This window comes from Umbelopsis ramanniana (genome assembly GCF_025399195.1).
Source record: "Umbelopsis ramanniana AG unplaced genomic scaffold K450scaffold_94, whole genome shotgun sequence".
Lineage (NCBI taxonomy): Eukaryota > Fungi > Mucoromycota > Umbelopsidomycetes > Umbelopsidales > Umbelopsidaceae > Umbelopsis > Umbelopsis ramanniana.
The window spans coordinates 10,532-28,133 of record NW_026252180.1 but is presented as its reverse complement, the minus strand read 5'-3'; the positions used below and the strand labels follow the sequence as shown (position 1 = coordinate 28,133).

Sequence of the window (17,602 nt, the reverse complement as noted above, 5' to 3'; positions counted from 1 at the left end):
AAAGGAAATACAGTGTTCTCAACAGCCAATGCACTCAGGAGTTTGAAGTTCTTGCAATTTGGACCGTGAATGTCCAAAATAATCCCACCTTCGTTGACTACACCGCCTCCTTTTTTATCCATGCTCGACTCAACGTATACCGAAAAAACCGTATGGGATAGTTTATAACCAGGACTTGACCAATCCTTCCTCTTTTTTCCTTCTCCTCTTCTTCCATCAAATCGTCTTTCCTCTCCTTCTCGATAAGAACAAATATACCTCGAACAGCTCTATCCAAAAAAAATAATTATGAACAATAGCAGCCAAATACCTTCATCTGCTGCATATGGCTATATTTACGGAGAACAAAATTGGCAAGATGTTGTGGATCAACCTGACAAAAAGCCTTACTCTAACTCTCAGCCGTCGGTGGGCATGGTTTCGCTTGCCTCCATCTCTCCGCCCGACAGCGAATTCTCAATGGATACGCCCAACATGAACACCACCTCCTGGAACGCTCAGGATACCTATAGCGTGGATGGTAGCATAAGAGATCCAGCTGAGGACGACAGTCCTTTGAACGAAGCTCCTGGCGAAGTGGAGGACAGGTAAGCTGATGTCCATCTGAATGCCATAAGGCTTAAAGCAATATTTAAACCCATCGCTTCCAGTCGTCGTTTAGCGCAGGATAAACGCAAGAGGCGACGTGAATCTCACAATGCAGGTAAGCGAACCTCGACTTTCCACGTCTATAGCCCAAAAAAATTGACCTGACTTTTCTTTCTCCATATAGTCGAGCGCAGACGACGTGAAAAAATCAATGAACGCATTCGGGTCCTGGGTGCGCTCCTTCCGGAATCGTGCCTGGATTACCATGGTAAAATTAATAAGGGGATCATTTTAAAAGCAACTGTGGATTATATCAGAGAGCTGCAAAGAGACAGAGTCAATACTCGGTGGAGAATACAACAACTTGAGCATGAGCTCGCTGTTTATCGCAAAGCTTACTGAACGAACGAAAGCTTTGTAAACCATGTATCTTTCATTTATCTGTTTCTTCATCATCATACCATGCAGTGCTTCCTTATTTTCATCCTTCATCATCCTATAAATTCATTGTGTTGACCGTGTTCTATGTGTCTCCTGTGCAGCCCCGACGGCAGATCAGGGTTGCACTGTTACCTGTTTGAACTAGGTGCTATGCAGTTTGAATTGGAACAAACGCCTCATATAGCCTTACAAACCTAAAGATCTGCGCATGAAAATTTCGTATAGTCGTCCTCACAAACCTTCGTTCTATATCCACCACAGAACTAATTTGAAGCTTGCAGGTCCATCCCCCCACCGGTTGTATTTGGTCAGATACAGCGTAGTTTACATAAGATGTTGTTGTTGAGCGACGTCAAAAAACGGCCTTCTTGGACAAAAAGCTCTACAGAGCCGCCCAAAAATCATTATATCCAATATGGAATATATTTATATAAAACATCTTGAATTCTTTTTCCATGTAAGGTATGATTCTAGTTGCTATAACAAGTTGTTGGTCTTAACAAGTACAGCATAACGGTGTATACAATAGTGGTGTACAAAACTTCTGGAGGGGAGTGTCTAAAGTAGAATCCAGTGGTATAAGGTATGCATGAGCATAATCAGACCAAGCGTTGACGCAGAAGAGACAACAATCAAGGTACTATCGCTGCTGTGAGGTTTCGCTTCAGGCGGGGTTGCTTCACCTTGTGGAAAGTTTTCAGCCTCCCATAAAATTAAGTCCCACAGCATGGTCTCGTTTCCAAACTGACAATCTTCCAAGGCAGTCACGACGGTGTTGTTGGAGGTGAAGTTGAAGGTATTCATAGGAAGTGGATACAAGCAACGAGGATACATATTCCAAAGATGGGCGGCGGACACAATGTAAAATGTATTTTGTCCATAGTTCTGGTTTGCCGTGAGGTTCGGTTTAATGGCAGGCCCGTGCAGGGTATTATTCCCAGTGCTTGGGTCGAAGGTGACATTTTTCCAGGATGGCGGAGTGGCACTGACGGTTTGTGGCATGAACATCCATTGTTGTTTATCTGGACGGATGGGCGTGTACGTGTTTACAAACCGGCGACTGAATGCATCACCACGACGTTGAAGGGGCTGTAGTCCGAGAGTGGGGTCGTAGACACCGCTGAACGACGGGTTGAGATTGAAATCTAAAGGAGTTGCCGTCATATTGTCGATTTCACACTGCCACATCACCGCGGCGTCGTCGATTCCTATTTGATCATCCCAGCGAGTCGATATGCATTTGTCATTTCCAGATGAAGAGTCGTCGCCATTTAAATGGTGTATACTGTAATTCGTTGCAGCATGATACTTCACAGTCCACAAAGTGCCATTGAACGCAGTAGAGTTTTGTCCATTGGAAGGTTGGATCTGATTGCCGTCTGCAATAAACTCGAGCCACTGACCGGTAACATGGTTTCTAAAGCTATAAAATCCAGTCTGATACTATTCGTTAGGAACAAAGACTATGACGAAATATGCTTGAAATGGAGCTTACAGGTATGTAGGTTGAATTTTGAATTGTTTGCGGGCCAGTGATATAGGCATCTGGATAGGTTGCTGCGTTCACAACTACAACGTAAGATATTGCAGCGATGTAGATACTCCGTAGCAACATTAGAAAGGAAGAAGATAAAGGAATAAAAAATGAATTTTGCCAAGATTAGACTTTTTACAAATGAGCGCATATCGGTTGAATCGGAGCTGTAATTAGGTGGCTTTTCGCAATTAACAGCTTGGAAAGCTATCGAACCGTAGAGACAGCATCGATTTTCTACGTGTTCATCCTATGTAAAATTAAATCTGTTAGTTGAGCAGAGGAAGAGAACATTTTGCGTACCATTTTTCATGGAAAGTAGTACAGATATGGCTTTGTGTGATTCGATCTCTGTCACATCATAAATAGCCGTGTTTATTTCAAATCAGAGGATATAGATGATCTATGTCAAACATATTACATTGGTACATAACCAAGCACGCCACACAAGTAGTCTATTTCCTATATACACAAGCATTACAGTAATGTCTATCAGTACACCTCTTTATTCAAGAGAGGCATGGATTTTGCTGGAAGGACGAATCTGCGCATGGTAGTTGTACTCGTGGCTCCACTCCTTTCGCCCATGTACCACATCACAGCACTCCGAACTGCAGGTTTTTTCATGTTTCTGTTTACAGGAAGGACATTGGATGAAGAGCAGGTGGCACAGCTTGTTGGCGCAATTACTCAACACATCGCATGGAGCGCCACATTGGTGACAATGTGCCAGCACGTCGTCGGTTATCCGCTCACCTCGTCTCCCATCAAATGTAAAATTACTTCCTCGAAATAACGAATTTTCCACCTTGTTCTCGTTGATATAATGCCCATAATTGGTGATTCCGCCTTTGAGCTAAGTAACATCATGTGGAATAAGCAATACGAAAACACATATGTCGATTTGAAATGGCCACTTACCATGTTCACATTTGTATATCCTTTGTTGGTCATATATGCTCCAGCAACCGAACAACGGATTCCTCCTGTACAATACATGTAGATCGCTTCATCTTTCTCCCGAGAGGCTACTAAGTCATCTAGTACTTTTAAACTATCACGAAAGGTATCCACGTTCATCTTCGTAGCATTCTTGAAGCGTCCAACATCACTGTAATAATGTGTTAAGTTTGTGATCGAGAAGTCACCTAGCGAACATCTTGAATGGGGATATACTAACTATTCGTAGTGATTGCGCATGTCTATTAGTAGGGTATCTTTGTCGCAATTAGATAGTTGTTGATGCCATTGATCTGGAGTGAGATATATCGGTTTTTTTGAGAGATCGCGATTATTTACAGCTGTTCCGACGGCCACCAGCTGTTGATGAAGAGAAAGGTTCAGCACGAGCATTCACATACAAAGGTATATAACGTAGTCAGCGTACATGCGGTTTTAGCAGAACTTTAAGGTTTCTAAAGCTTGGTTTCTCTGTATCCTCCATACCGTAGTTGTACTCGAAGGAGACACCACGGAACTGTGGCAATGTGTCAAAAACCGACTGTACAGCGGAAACTTGATGTACCGGTACGGATAATTGTGCGTTGATGCCACCAATACCACTATCCGGTGCCAGATAAATTCGCCCTACAGTATCCAATTTTTTCAATTGATTTCGTATGTTTGATTCTAGCGAAGGTAGACTTGTTTCTGGGAGGGCGTGTAGGGCATAAAAGGCAAGTGGTCGAAATGGTGCCGATGGTGCAAGGCTGTGTTTGGAACGTTGGAAACGAAGAAAAATGTGTTGAATAGAAGGACGACTTGCACAAACTGAACTCTGGTGAAAGTATGGGGCCAGCCAAAATCGACACATCGGCTGCATTGTGGTTTAATGAATCTGTTTGTGGTGTTGCTTTGGGTGCCTGGAATGCTAGAATGGAGTGGCAGAAAAAAAGTGTGACCGGCAAGCCCGGGCCTTCCTTGAAATTTGTGATCCAGCAACCCTGAAGCCATCATGATAATAAGTAGCAGATTGTTATGCTGAACATGACCATTGAAAGCGTGCTCAATCCATGTGCTCGGCATGATTATCTCTGGATATACTGAAAAGAAAGTGAATGATACTTTGAAGTAAAATAGCTGTGCATTTCAGTAAAAAAAAAAAAAAAAGAGGCAATTCATTCAGTATCTTGAGCAGCTTTTCACAAAGTATGACATGAAAAATCTCTATGACACTGCAGTCATCTGCTTTCTCCATCAACTCTTCTGCTTTACCTCCTTATTTTCAGTGCTGATATCGTTGATTTGGTTCGAACTCATTTATGGTAGAACTGCATTATGCTCGTATGATGGCAGCCAGCTTGAAACGCTTAGGTGACTTGTATGCCTAAATAGGCAATTGCGATGTCAGTCCCAAATTTTTGAGAATTGGCAAGAATGACATCAAAGCGTCTTGACCCATCTTTACCACTTTCCCTTCGATACCCATAATGAACGCCCTCAAGGCACTCAATAGATTCTATTCCAAGTCTTACGAGAAAGCCCCATTCAAAACGCTATGTGTCACTAATGGATGCCTGGCCGTTGTCAGTGATGTAACCGCTCAGACCATAACGTACGTCAACTGGAAGAGGTCGATGGAGAATAAGGCTACCAATCTAGATGAACGACTTCCACCTAAGCTTCAAGAACACGAAGATCTCAAACCTCGTCCACCACGTATGTTTGATCCTTATCGCACATTACGTTTTGCTCTGTACAACATGGCCGTCGCTCCCATCGTAGGACGATGGTTCATGTTTCTGGAAGCTCGATTTCCTATGCCAGCCGTTGCGCAAGCTACCAAATCATTGATCAAACCTTCCGACATGGTGACGTTGAAGCGTATGATAACCGATCAAACACTCTTCGCTCCAATGAGCTTGTGTCTGTTCTTTTCCGTCATGGGTTTTGTCGAAACAAAATCAGTCGAAGGCGTTAAGGAGAAATTCAGAGATGCCTACAGCCCTGCTCTCAAGGCAAACTATCAACTCTGGCCACTCGTACAGTTGGTGAACTTTAAGTTTACACCCTTGCCATATCGTTTGCCTGTGGTCAGCACGGTTGGAATAGCGTGGAACTCTTATCTAAGCTGGCTGAACAATGCGTCCAAGGAAGAAGAGATTGCCACCCAAAACTTCGAGAAAGCGGAAAGGCAGTACGACGGAACACGAGGAGAGCAGATCAAGCTCGAGATCTGAGGACGATCCAAAAAGTAACACATTGCAATGAATCCGGCCATTGCAACAATGTACCATAGCTATTCTTTTGTATATGCATATTAACATTTATTGTGGGGATGGCGTTCGAAAGGACTGTTCATAACATTATCGCACTTTCTGGTATAATAAAATCACTTTGCACGTAATGAGCTGGCCCGTGCTTTCGTGGATCCTTGTCAGAGGCAGTTCATTTTGCAACACAAAGGCAGCCTCTCCGTCATTTATTCGCGTAGCGTATTCGTGAATGGAACAGCAAGAGTGCGATCATACATTAGCTTCATGTTTCTTGTAGTCACCTCCTATCTTGCTTTATAGTAAATTGAGTATAAACATCAGCGGTCGCCAAATCAATATTGGCGTACACTAGTGTATACTACTCTTGAAATTTCCTGAGACACACTTCGTACTTGGTCTCTGTAACCGGGCCGGTCTTCGTTCCTCGGCTTTTTCGTGTCAAAGAGATCATTCCAATCTTTCATTCCAGTGGATCCGGTCTATTTAGATGGAATGGGTTTAGTTGACACCAGACTCCTCTTCGGTTGCTCTTGACAGGGGACACTTTCTCTGCTTGGTTTAAGACCGGATGGCGGAGAATTAAAAATCAGGTTGATGGGATGTGACTGCCAATCTGATCTCGTTTGCCATCTAATTTTGGCTCGAGTTATAAGCGAGCCCCGCCTTCAATCCATCCTTTGTCATATTATCTTCTTTTTATATGGTGAACGCAACTGATTACCAGGACAGACTGAAGGTCTGGCATGCCCGCCTCAATAACACAACCGACCTCCTCGTTCCTACAGACTATCCCCGGCCATTGCCGGCGCGTGTTGTGGAGGACGTTCAAACCCTTGAACTGTCAGAACAGACTCTATTGAGCATACTGCAACTGTCACTTGGAATACAACTAAAGGATGGCCACCCTACCCCATTCACCATTCTTCTTGCTACCTTCGCTGTCTTGTTGCAACGATACACGGGCGATGAAGAGTTTGCTGTTGGCACTTCGTCCGCTTCTGGCAACCCTCTGGTCCTCAAGCTAAACGTCGATCCTCAACAACCCTTTAACGAAGTTGTCAAGATGGTGTCGCAGGTAATGTTTTGAAACCAGGTTGAAGTTTAAGTAGGTAGATGAATGCGTTGCTGACCAAGTTGGCTTTTTAGGTGGAGGCTGATGCATTGGCGGATGAAGTTCCTTTTGAAGTCTTGTTGGATGCTATGCAGAAGGCGGCCGTTGACACAGAATCACAGAGACCATTGTTCAGAGTTAGATTCTACAACGAAACAGATACACCTTCACAAAACCTCTTGTCATCTACATCCTCCACATCCGACCTCACTATTTTCATCACCTCACCAACTGCCTCAACTTCATTGAGAACGTCTTTCCTCAAAGAGATCTCTATTCGCGTTGTTTATAACCAGATCCTCTTTTCCCCCAAGCGTATCCAATACATTCTCTCTCAGATAACCGCTGTTTTGGAAGCTGCTGCTAAAGATGCTCAAACAAAATCGGTTGGCCAGATCCCATTATCGGACTTTAATCAAGAATCTTCATCGCTTCCTGACCCCACAACAAACCTCCACTGGTCTCAGTGGCGTGGTGCCATCACTGACATCTTTGCTTCAAACGCCAAGAAGCACCCTGAACGTACCTGTATTGTTGAGTCCAATGACCAGGGCGGTCAAGTTGTTTACACATACCAACACATTCATGAGGCTTCCAATCTGGTTGCCCACTATTTGATCCACAAGGGCATCCAGCGTGAGGATGTTGTTATGATCTATGCTTACCGCGGTGTTGACCTTGTCATTGCCATTATGGGTGTTTTGAAGGCTGGAGCCACTTTCAGTGTCATTGGTAAGTTAGGGCTTGGAAACAGGATAGTGAAGTCGGGAGAAGACTAATGTCAATTTTTTAGATCCCGCTTATCCCCCATCTCGTCAGCAAATCTACTTGTCAGTGGCAACTCCCCGTGGTCTGATTTTCATCTCTCAAGCTGGTCAAATCGACCCCACAGTCCGTCAGTATGCCAAGGATAATTTGGATATTGTTTGTGAAATCCCTGGCTTGCATATCAACCAAGATGGCTCCGTAAGCGGTGGTCAATCTGCTGGATCCACGACCGATGTGTTTGATGATGTTAAAGAAAAGGCTGCCCAAGACACTGGTGTTGTGATCGGCCCTGATAGCATCGGTACACTTTCTTTCACCAGTGGTAGTACTGGTATTCCTAAGGGTAAGTCATATGAACAGTACAGTGTTAGTGCCGAGCATCGTGAAGAAAACAAACCACTCATGGCGTTCACTAGGTGTAAGAGGCCGTCATTTCTCTTTGACCCACTTCTACCCATGGATGTCTACTGAGTTTGGACTCTCCGAAAACGACAAATTCACCATGTTGTCTGGTATCGCCCACGACCCTATTCAGCGTGATATTTTCACACCATTGTTCTTTGGCGCCCAACTGCATGTGCCAACCACTGAAGATATTGGTATCCCTGGTCAATTGGCTACCTGGATGAACAAGGCCCAAGTCACCGTTACGCATTTGACCCCTGCTATGGGACAGCTTCTTTCATCACACGCTCAAGTTGAAATTCCATCCTTGAAGAATGCTTTCTTTGTCGGTGATATTTTGACCAAGCGCGATGCTGCTCGTATCCAAAAGTTCGCTCCCAACGTTGCCGTCATCAACATGTACGGAACCACTGAAACCCAGCGTGCAGTTTCTTACTACGTCCTTCCTTCCCGTGGCTCGCACCCAGCCTTTTTGAGCTCTCAAAAGGAAGTCATTCCTGCTGGAAAGGGTATGGTCAACGTCCAACTGCTTGTTGTTAACCGACATGATCGAAGCTTGATGTGCGGTGTTGGTGAAATTGGAGAGATCTATGTCCGCGCTGGCGGTTTATCTGAAGGATACCTTCGTCTTCCTGACGCAACCAACGAGAAGTTCTTGCCCAACTGGTTTGTAGAGAATTCTGGCGACGATGGCGTGATCGAGAGCCAAGTGGGTGGTGAAGAATGGAAGGAGTTCTGGAAGGGCAAGCGAGATCGCATGTATCGCTCTGGCGATTTGGGACGCTACAGACCTGATGGAAACGTTGAATGTACCGGTCGTGCTGATGACCAAGTCAAGATCCGTGGTTTCCGTATCGAACTTGGCGAAATTGACACACACTTGTCCCAACATCCTATGATTCGTGAGAACTGCACCCTGGTTCGTCGTGACAAGAACGAAGAACAAACTTTGGTTGCTTACTTTGTTCCAGTTCAAGACACGGATTCCATTGATGGATTTGTCAGCTCTACTGACGAGAATGAAAATAATAGCGAAGGCCTTGTGTCTCGTCACAAGTACAGACGCCTCATTCGTGACGTTCGCGAATACCTCAAGCAGAAGTTGCCATCCTATGCTGTGCCTTCTGTGTTTGTTCCTTTGACTCGCATGCCACTCACTCCTAACGGCAAGATCGACAAGCCTGCTTTGCCTTTCCCTGATACTGCTCAATTCCGAAGTGGTCCTGCCGCTGCTGAAAGCAAGGAAGTTGCAAAGGATGCGCCAAAGATGACACAAAACGAGACCATCATTCACAAAATCTGGCAGCAATTACTCCCTGCTCCTCCGGCACCCTACATTCCTCTTGATGATAACTTCTTTGACCTCGGTGGTCACTCTTTGATCGCCACGCGCTTGATCTTTGAGATTCGTAACGCTTGTCAAGTTGATGCCCCTCTGGGTCTCGTTTTCAAGGAGCCTACTATTCGTGGACTGGCTAAGGAAGTTTCTAGACTTCAAAACAGCGACTTGCTGATTGACGATGAAAATCCAGAGTCTAACAAGACTGATGAGGAGTCCAACAACCAAAAGGAAGTAGTTGATTATGCCGCAGACTTGGAAGCCCTTTGTGAATCACATCTGTCGACCTCTTACCAAGGTATTGCACCCCGTGAGGGTTCTGAACGTACCGTAGTTTTGACCGGTGCAACTGGTTTCCTCGGTGCATTCATTCTGGCTAAAATCTTGGAACAACCTAATACCCGTGTGATCTGTGTTGTCCGTGCCAAGGACAGTGCTGCCGCTGTAGAGCGTGTCAAGAAGTCATCTGAGTCCCATCTTGTCTGGCAAGATGCTTGGCTCGCTGATAAACGTGTCGATGCAGTCTGTGGTGATTTGGCAAGCGACCACCTTGGCTTGAGTGCCGCTGATTGGGAGAGACTTACCACCGAGGGTGATACCGTCATTCATAATGGTGCCCTTGTCCATTGGGTCTATCCTTACCAGCACCTTCGTGCTCCCAACGTCATCGGTACCCTTGAAGCAATGAAGCTTGCAACAGAACACCACCAAAAGTCTTTCCACTTTGTCTCATCGACTTCTGTCCTCGATACACAGCATTATGTTGAGCTCTCTGATGCTCTTACCGAGAAGCATGGCCATGGTGTGTTGGAATCTGACGACCTTGATGGCGCCCGCAACGGCCTTGAAACTGGTTACGGTCAAAGCAAGTGGGTTGCTGAAAAGCTCATTATGGAGGCTCGCAAGCGTGGTATGCCAGCTACTATTGCACGACCAGGATATATTCTGGGTGACTCCAAGACCGGTGTTACCAACACAGATGACTTTGTGTGGAGACTCATGAAGGGCTGCACAGAGCTTGGTTATATTCCATCTATGAGCAATTTGATCAACTGCTGTTCTGTTGATTATGTTGCTGCCTCCGTCGCTGCATTTGCCTTGGATGATGTTAACTCTACTTCACTCGGTATCTTCCACATCACTCATCCCCCTACCTTCCGTTTCACTGATTTGTTCGGCACTTTGGTTCGATATGGCTACCACTGCGATCAAACCGAATACATTGACTGGCGCAACCGCTTGATGGAGTACACCCTTAAGGCACAAGATCACTCCTTGTTCCCACTTCTCCATTTCGTTTTGGATGACCTTCCCACTTCAACCAAGAGCGCTCAGTTGGATGATAGAAATACTCAGGCCATTGTGTCCAAGCAAGGCATCACATGCCCTATCATGGACGACCAACTTTTCGGCGTGTACTTTGCCTACCTTGTCAAGGTTGGCTTTATGCCAGCTCCTCCAGCTGGAGCTGAGTTGACTCTACCCGAACTCACTGCAGAGGTCACTCAGCTTAAGCGTAGCGCTGCGCATCAGTAAGCTCTTACCAGCGTATAGAACCCTCTCTCACTGACATCTTGGGGCTTATTGCGCAATCAATAGTGTATAAAAAAAAAAAGGAAATTATATTGTACATTTTCTTGATTCAACCTGCTTCATTCTGAAATAAAATATTCATAAACAAAAACTATCATTATGATATGTATTAGTTAACTAGTTTTTGTACTGTACAAAACTCCTCATGACAAGAAAGAGCCACAATCAGTGGGTTTTTCCCGTCATCCAAGTAGCTTGATGATACTCCGACCCATCCAACTTCGTCGGGCATGCTATATTGCCACCCCTTCGTGTAAAATGGAGAGAACCATCGAGCGACTTCCTTGCAAGGTTTCCAGCGTAGCAAAGCGTTCTTTACTAAGAGATATAATTGCTATAGAATCGTTCTGGCCCATGGAAGAGTGCAGTAGCTGGGCAAGGTCCGTGTCGTTTACTGGTGCCACCATATGTCGAGCGATGACTGGTAAAGCTGCAGAACGCGTCGATGACATGAACCCGACAATTGACATGGTGGACGTCGAGGCTAAGGCAGGTTTACAGTGCACAAGCGTGGTGAGGTAGCCCAAGTTGAGTGTGCATTTACTCGAATTGTCTGGTTGATCCATGTAGCTCGATCATGTACTGGCAGTAAAGTATTTTTACGGTCGAAAAATTTAGGGACAGGCTTTACTTAGGGTAGAGGGGAAAAGTGACCATCTTCAAAGTGATGTGATATACTCTTCCAGCAGTAAACTATAGACATTATCTTACCACTGTGAGCAGGAGCTTCAGTAATGTTACGGTAAACGCAAATTATTGCGAATGACAAGTTGAAGCCTCTCTACCGGCATAATACCATTGCGACAAAGAACCGTTGGTAAACGATGTATCGTTCATGACAACCATCAAGTGCGCGTTCGATACACAACGTGTAGAAGTAGTGATAGATACTCAAAGGTCGTCGATAATATGGATATGCACTCGGGGCCACTAGGAAGGATGGTCATAGCGGTTTGACTTTCATGCTATTACAATAGACCGCGAAGTGCAACCTGTTGAGGCTGCATAGCAGCGGTAAGATACTTGTTGATAAACTTGCACAACGAACATAAACAATCCAACTAGCAGTTATGCAGTGTTTGGTCATGTATGGTTGTAATCAACCAGCAACAGGTTTGAAATTCAATAGTTGCCGGTGCATTTCCTTTTTTTTTTTTTGTGGGATGCCGATTTTACCTAGAGTTTTTCAGAACTTTGCGCATTTCAAAAGCGCTTGCTGTTTGACTGCTCTCACTTTCTTTTTCTCTTCTCGTCAAAATGGAAGACAACGATAATAATAATGTTGGACATCACGCTCCACCTGATCTTTCTACAAAACCCGTTAAGGGCATTCTCAAGAAGTCCTCGAAGTTCGCTCAAGATGCTGCGGCGTCTAGGTATGTTCTTTTTGCAGTCATGCTAACAAACTCCTTCGCAGTACAGAACTCCTCTCTCCGCTGCAACTGTACCCACAGCCGTGATCTAACTTGTTTTCCTCTCTATCTATCGCTTCTAGACTCAAATGGGACGAGAATAACTTGATGTTGACTGAAGCCCAAAAGGATTCAACTATGAAAGTGGATGAGCCTAAAACTCCTTGGATACACTATAACGCTGATACCGATGAGGTCAGCATGGATGGTATGTTCAGCTTACAGGATAAGCACACGAGATTACTTCGCGGCAATAAATTTCTTAGCTAACTATCGTTTTGCACCTAGGAATTACGCCCATGCAGCTAGCTTCTCGCGAAGAACCTGAAGACGATTTTGCATTGGATGATGGTAGAGGCAACGAAAGCGATCGTTCAAGTTCGTCCACAGGCTCTAAACAAAGAAGACGAGTGTCTGTTAGCGATGATGACTGGGATACCGATGACATCGAAGAAGATGAAGAAGGTGAGTCTCTATGCATTTCACACAGTTTGTTGCTTGTTTGACCAGGATTGACTAATATAGATTGTTTGCAGCTAAGAAGCACCATGAAGAATTTGAACGGAAACGTGCTCAACACTACAATATGGGCAACGTTTTACGTCACCCAGCACCACCTGTTGAAGATGAAGAGGCCCTCCCTGAACAAGACAAGGTAGCCGAAGCCAACGCTGCTCATAACATACATGTGCCAGCCAACGGTACGACGAACAATATGGACCAAGACTGATAATCCCATGCAGTTTGTCGATGAGCTGTAGTGTGCATTTAATGTCGTGTTTCTATTTCCTTGGATGTCTTTACACACTTTGTGATCTTTTTGGTTCACTCCTTGTCTTCTCGTTATAACCCTCCATACCTTGCTATATGATAGCCATACGAACAAAAGCAACAAAATAGTTTGGATGCAATAAAATATGGTAAAACATCAAAAAAGCATGTGTTAATCCAATTTTTATCAACCATGGTATCGTGGATATTGAGATAAAGCCATGTAAGCTAACTCGACATTCAGGACAAAGGCTCAGTTATTTCCATGCTCTTCAGAACTTTGAAGTCTCCCATAGTGTAATATTGGACATTGATTCAATGGGTGGCGATTTGATCACGGGATCACAATTCCAGCACGAAATTTTGAACACCTTCGAGACGGTATCCAAACATTTGACTTTCCATGCATGTCGCAGATTAAATCACTGTCAGGAATTACTATTCTACCGTGTTTGGCTTCTTTTGAGACTCCTGGTTACGACGCTGACATTTCTAGTATTGGTCTACATTCCATGGATACCGTGTCCACAAGCCAGGGAGGTTACAGTGCTGATGGTGAAGACAAAGGACAAATCACCCGCGTCAATCGAGGCAAACTTGCACGTCAAGTATCCAGTGAAACCATTTTTGCGAGTGACGATGAAGAAGATGTCAATTGGGGTCTTATTTTAGCCCATATCGATGGACAACAATCTGATAAAGGCAACCCGGCCTCTCAAAGCACCGTATCGTTTAAACTCGAAGAAGAGACCGAAACAATTGACATACTGCGCAGCCAAAATGGCACGGAGAACTTTGCTGCCATAAAGCAGCATGAGGCAGAATTACAATCTCGCTCACGTACATTATCTGACCACGCGTCACCTTTATCAAATCGACCTAGTCAAGACCATGACAGCATCGCCATAGACAACCTGCATACAAATTCTAAGCTTGACTCAACAAAAACGTGCTATATGGAGGAGGAAGACGAAGAATTCGAAGAGACTCAAGTCTATTCTGTCCACGACCCTTTGGAAGAACATGAAGATCTCGATCACGAACCAAATGCCACTGATGACGGCGTATCAAAAAATGTCGACCAATGCGAAGAGGAAGCAAGGAAGCCAAATAGTCAACACAGCGAGGATTATCCTGAAACACAGGTCTATGACGTCTATGAGCCTCTCACCCAAAATGATGAAGATCCCACAGATGTCATTGTGAAGGCTTCGATGGAGCAAACTATCGCACGGAACGACAATAACTCGTCAACGGTGCGACAACAGAGTACTCTCAGTATGACATGGACTTTGGATGGTATGCGTGTTGCAGATAGCGGTATGTGATATGAACAATAACCTAGCCAAATATACTGTCATTCATCTTACTCATTCATTTACATCAGATTCCCATACTGCAAACTCACTTCACATGGATATGGAGCAACGTGACGAAGTCAAAGTGAGCGAAAGGAATAAGAACAGTGGTTATGTTCTCTACAAAGGCACCCAGAGCCTAATCAATTCGTTACACGCATCTCAACAACTACCAGACGACATTGATTATGTGGAAACAAGTGACTCTGAAGAATTGCACGACAATGCAGCGTCTTTGGCTGGTTCTCAGCGCTCTATGAATGTTGCTGACAATGCTGGAGACATATTAGCGGAGGTTGACTCGCCCAAAAAATTGCAGGCAGTAATTCAGTCAACCTTTCCCAGTTCTATTGAGGATATGGAAGACAGGCTTGCAAGTCGTTATGTGAACAACAATTATCACGACCCAACGGCAACTCACGAGACACTACAAAGCTCTCAACAATCTACATCCTCATCTTCGCAGCAAAAGAAACTAGCATTTGATAGGGTAGTGAAGAAGCCGAGAGACACTCGCAAGCGCTCCAGTGCCAGATTGGATGACACTATGACCAATAGCACCTCCGCATCCAAAGCAGATGATACTGAAAGTTGGCCACCCATACCAAAACGTCGTCCGGTTTTGGGGCTCGCAAAACCGTCTGCGACGTCTACTGTGCGTGCCACTAAAAGTAACGCAACACGACTTTCACCGAAGCCGCCAGCAAAAGCTACTCGACGTTTGTATGGCGTCAACCACCGACGGAAGCCAACACCCCGACAATGACAGACGCTTCTGCATGTCTTTTGTCATTACTTGAACCCTTATTAATCCTCCTAATATGTATATAAGCTATAGAGCGCGGCAATGATCGATCAATTCGTAATATATTCAATTTTGTACATATCCCCTTCCTTACCGTACCTTCAACCGCAATCTAAATGTTTTCAACTTTACTTAACTTGCAACTTTGGTTCAATCCGTGTATCTGCTGGATTTGCCATTAAGCACGTAATGCATTGACTATTTTACGCGAGACAGAGCACTAGTAGCAGCAGGGTTTCTGAGTATGCGCATTTAAAATCGGGAGACACCAGACATTGACAAAGCTCCTCTTATTGTTTGATGCATTTATTGATGTACTCAATTACATACTTGCTATCCATATGTCATGATTGAGCCATCTTTGAACAAGTGAAGCCGCAATAGAGTTCTCTATAAGATGATCGCTCTTTGTCGGCCAGCCATAGCCATGCCAGGTCCATCATTTCCTTTCTTTTTTTTTTCTTTGCATCATTGATGTATCTCATACTACGTGCTTCGAGGTTAAATGATAAACTCATTCTTCAGTGAATTAAATGCTGATAAAAGTCGGAGGCGCAACCATAACGGTTTACCATCCACACAAACAATTTTGGAAGTGTAGCCAACCCATCAAAGGCAGAATGCGCATAGGTATTATCACGCTATGATCCTGATTATGCTGATAACAGGGGAGCGGCAATCATTCGTTGAAGACTCCATTACGAAGATAACGTAGTGGATGGACGACTTTGGGAGAACTTATGAAAGTGACCACATTGGCCGAATTGCATCTCTTTCGTCATTGATACTTGGATTAAGCAAAAGAGATAAAGATATCCTTCAAATTATAAGGGCATTCAACTAATAGAAACTTTTAAAAAAAAAGGAATTATATGATCTGGAATGCATGGAGATGCAGAATCCGATTGTTTTCGAGAGATACTCAATGTGAGAGCATGGTGCTGAAACTTTTCTTCACACCATAGAGACCTTTGGTATTTTGAATTCAGGCTTAGCCAAAATTGCACTGAGATGGTATTTTATATGATAACTAGTCGTTTACAACGCTTGAAAGGTAGACCTTCTTAAACTCTTTCGTTTGCATGCATCAAAACATTAATGATAGCATTTGCTTACAGTGCCTTCTTTATCACCGTGGTCCACCAAATAGCGCACGGCAACACTGATATCAGACAAACAATAAATGGGATGATACTGAAAACGTTAACATACACAACAATCTAGACGTTCCTGTTAAAAGTGGAAGTCAAAATGAGGTCGCACACTTTTGAAAAATAAAGTACAGGATGGCCAGACATTTTACGTATTGCTTATGTTACAGTACCTTTCCACGATGGAGCTATCCAAGTAAGGCGCAAGCTCGTAAGATGGCCGCGCATTCTCTCAAGTCTTATTGATTATTTGAAGTTTTGCATGTCGCCTTCTTGCCTGAAAATGGAATTGAAAAATTCTCTTTGTTTAAAGCATTTATTATATATTCCCACTGCAGAAGAACTAAGAAAAAGGGACATTTCACTCAAAAGACCTATCTTTACTACGACACACGACTCCGTGTCTAGCAATGCCGCAAGCTACTTCTTCACGTATACCTGTATCGGAGATGACCTTTATCTCTGATTTCTACTGGCTGACTTCTGATTCTTCTACCTCCATACTGATGATGGTACGCTTCTTCTCGAGCCTTGCATTTTCCTGTTTCCAAAGATTAGTAGATTTTTGGCTTACATACCTATCTGTATTCTCCTCATTTGAGTATTTTGGATCTGCCTGCCTTTGATGCTCGACTCTGTTTTTTTCGGACTGATAAACAAGAAACAGTCTGGAAGCCGTTTTCACTTGGTATCTCACTTCTGCTTACTTACTGCTTTTCTGGAGACCGAGATACGCTACTACCATGATAGCAATGCCGCCGCCGCCTCAAGTCCATTCCAAAGGCCATCCAAAATCTACAGTATCCAGGGTCCTACTCGGCAAGGCGGCCGTACAAGCCTTTTGAGCTATCATACCTCGTACGATCGTCTAATATTTTGAGATATTTATCGCTATCTCTACCCAGCATGCTCTCGAGTATATACTTGCATCTAGAAGCGGCAGGGACAAAGTTCCCGCTCGGCTTCGTCTGCTGGACATTTTCAGAAAAATAAAGATTATAACAGGCTATGAAGACATCCATATTACAAATCGACCAAAAATACGACCAAGTTCAAAAAAAGTTGAAGGTGCAATATTTCCTCGATTTGAAGTAACAGTTGTCCAATCCGA

The 17,602-nt window shown here is 44.2% G+C and overlaps 7 protein-coding genes across 7 annotated transcripts; 5 read left to right on the top strand and 2 right to left on the bottom strand.

The window, feature by feature from the left end:
- Window positions 1-288: 288 nt before the first annotated feature.
- On the top strand, window positions 289-990 carry K450DRAFT_202937 (uncharacterized protein; the record flags this gene model as incomplete). Its single annotated transcript, XM_051584702.1, has 3 exons — window positions 289-587; window positions 651-703; window positions 773-990. The coding sequence occupies 3 exons, from the start codon at window positions 289-291 to the stop codon at window positions 988-990; spliced, it is 570 nt and encodes a 189-aa protein (XP_051440357.1).
- Window positions 991-1,433: 443 nt separating this feature from the next.
- On the bottom strand, window positions 1,434-2,654 carry K450DRAFT_262194 (uncharacterized protein). Its single transcript, XM_051592437.1, has 2 exons — window positions 2,525-2,654; window positions 1,434-2,466 (listed from the first exon to the last, which is right to left on the bottom strand). Exons 1-2 carry the CDS (start codon window positions 2,642-2,644, stop codon window positions 1,588-1,590), a joined length of 999 nt encoding a protein of 332 aa, XP_051440356.1. The 5' UTR covers window positions 2,645-2,654; the 3' UTR covers window positions 1,434-1,587.
- Window positions 2,655-2,891: 237 nt separating this feature from the next.
- On the bottom strand, window positions 2,892-4,461 carry K450DRAFT_262192 (uncharacterized protein). The gene is made up of 4 exons (XM_051592436.1): window positions 3,951-4,461; window positions 3,744-3,883; window positions 3,485-3,674; window positions 2,892-3,419 (listed from the first exon to the last, which is right to left on the bottom strand). The coding sequence occupies exons 1-4, from the start codon at window positions 4,383-4,385 to the stop codon at window positions 3,069-3,071; spliced, it is 1,116 nt and encodes a 371-aa protein (XP_051440355.1). The 5' UTR covers window positions 4,386-4,461; the 3' UTR covers window positions 2,892-3,068.
- Window positions 4,462-4,959: 498 nt separating this feature from the next.
- Window positions 4,960-5,990, top strand: K450DRAFT_262189 (uncharacterized protein). The gene has a single exon (XM_051592435.1). The coding sequence runs from the start codon at window positions 4,993-4,995 to the stop codon at window positions 5,740-5,742; it is 750 nt and encodes a 249-aa protein (XP_051440354.1). The 5' UTR covers window positions 4,960-4,992; the 3' UTR covers window positions 5,743-5,990.
- Window positions 5,991-6,462: 472 nt separating this feature from the next.
- K450DRAFT_284416 (uncharacterized protein) lies at window positions 6,463-11,080 on the top strand. The gene is made up of 4 exons (XM_051593507.1): window positions 6,463-6,853; window positions 6,925-7,621; window positions 7,683-8,000; window positions 8,074-11,080. Exons 1-4 carry the CDS (start codon window positions 6,479-6,481, stop codon window positions 10,935-10,937), a joined length of 4,254 nt encoding a protein of 1,417 aa, XP_051440353.1. The 5' UTR covers window positions 6,463-6,478; the 3' UTR covers window positions 10,938-11,080.
- Window positions 11,081-11,906: 826 nt separating this feature from the next.
- Window positions 11,907-13,321, top strand: K450DRAFT_262178 (uncharacterized protein). The gene is made up of 4 exons (XM_051592434.1): window positions 11,907-12,370; window positions 12,490-12,614; window positions 12,695-12,871; window positions 12,943-13,321. The coding sequence occupies exons 1-4, from the start codon at window positions 12,252-12,254 to the stop codon at window positions 13,134-13,136; spliced, it is 615 nt and encodes a 204-aa protein (XP_051440352.1). The 5' UTR covers window positions 11,907-12,251; the 3' UTR covers window positions 13,137-13,321.
- A 263-nt stretch (window positions 13,322-13,584) lies between these two features.
- On the top strand, window positions 13,585-15,301 carry K450DRAFT_275702 (uncharacterized protein; the record flags this gene model as incomplete). Its single annotated transcript, XM_051593184.1, has 2 exons — window positions 13,585-14,497; window positions 14,565-15,301. The coding sequence occupies 2 exons, from the start codon at window positions 13,585-13,587 to the stop codon at window positions 15,299-15,301; spliced, it is 1,650 nt and encodes a 549-aa protein (XP_051440351.1).
- Window positions 15,302-17,602: the final 2,301 nt, after the last annotated feature.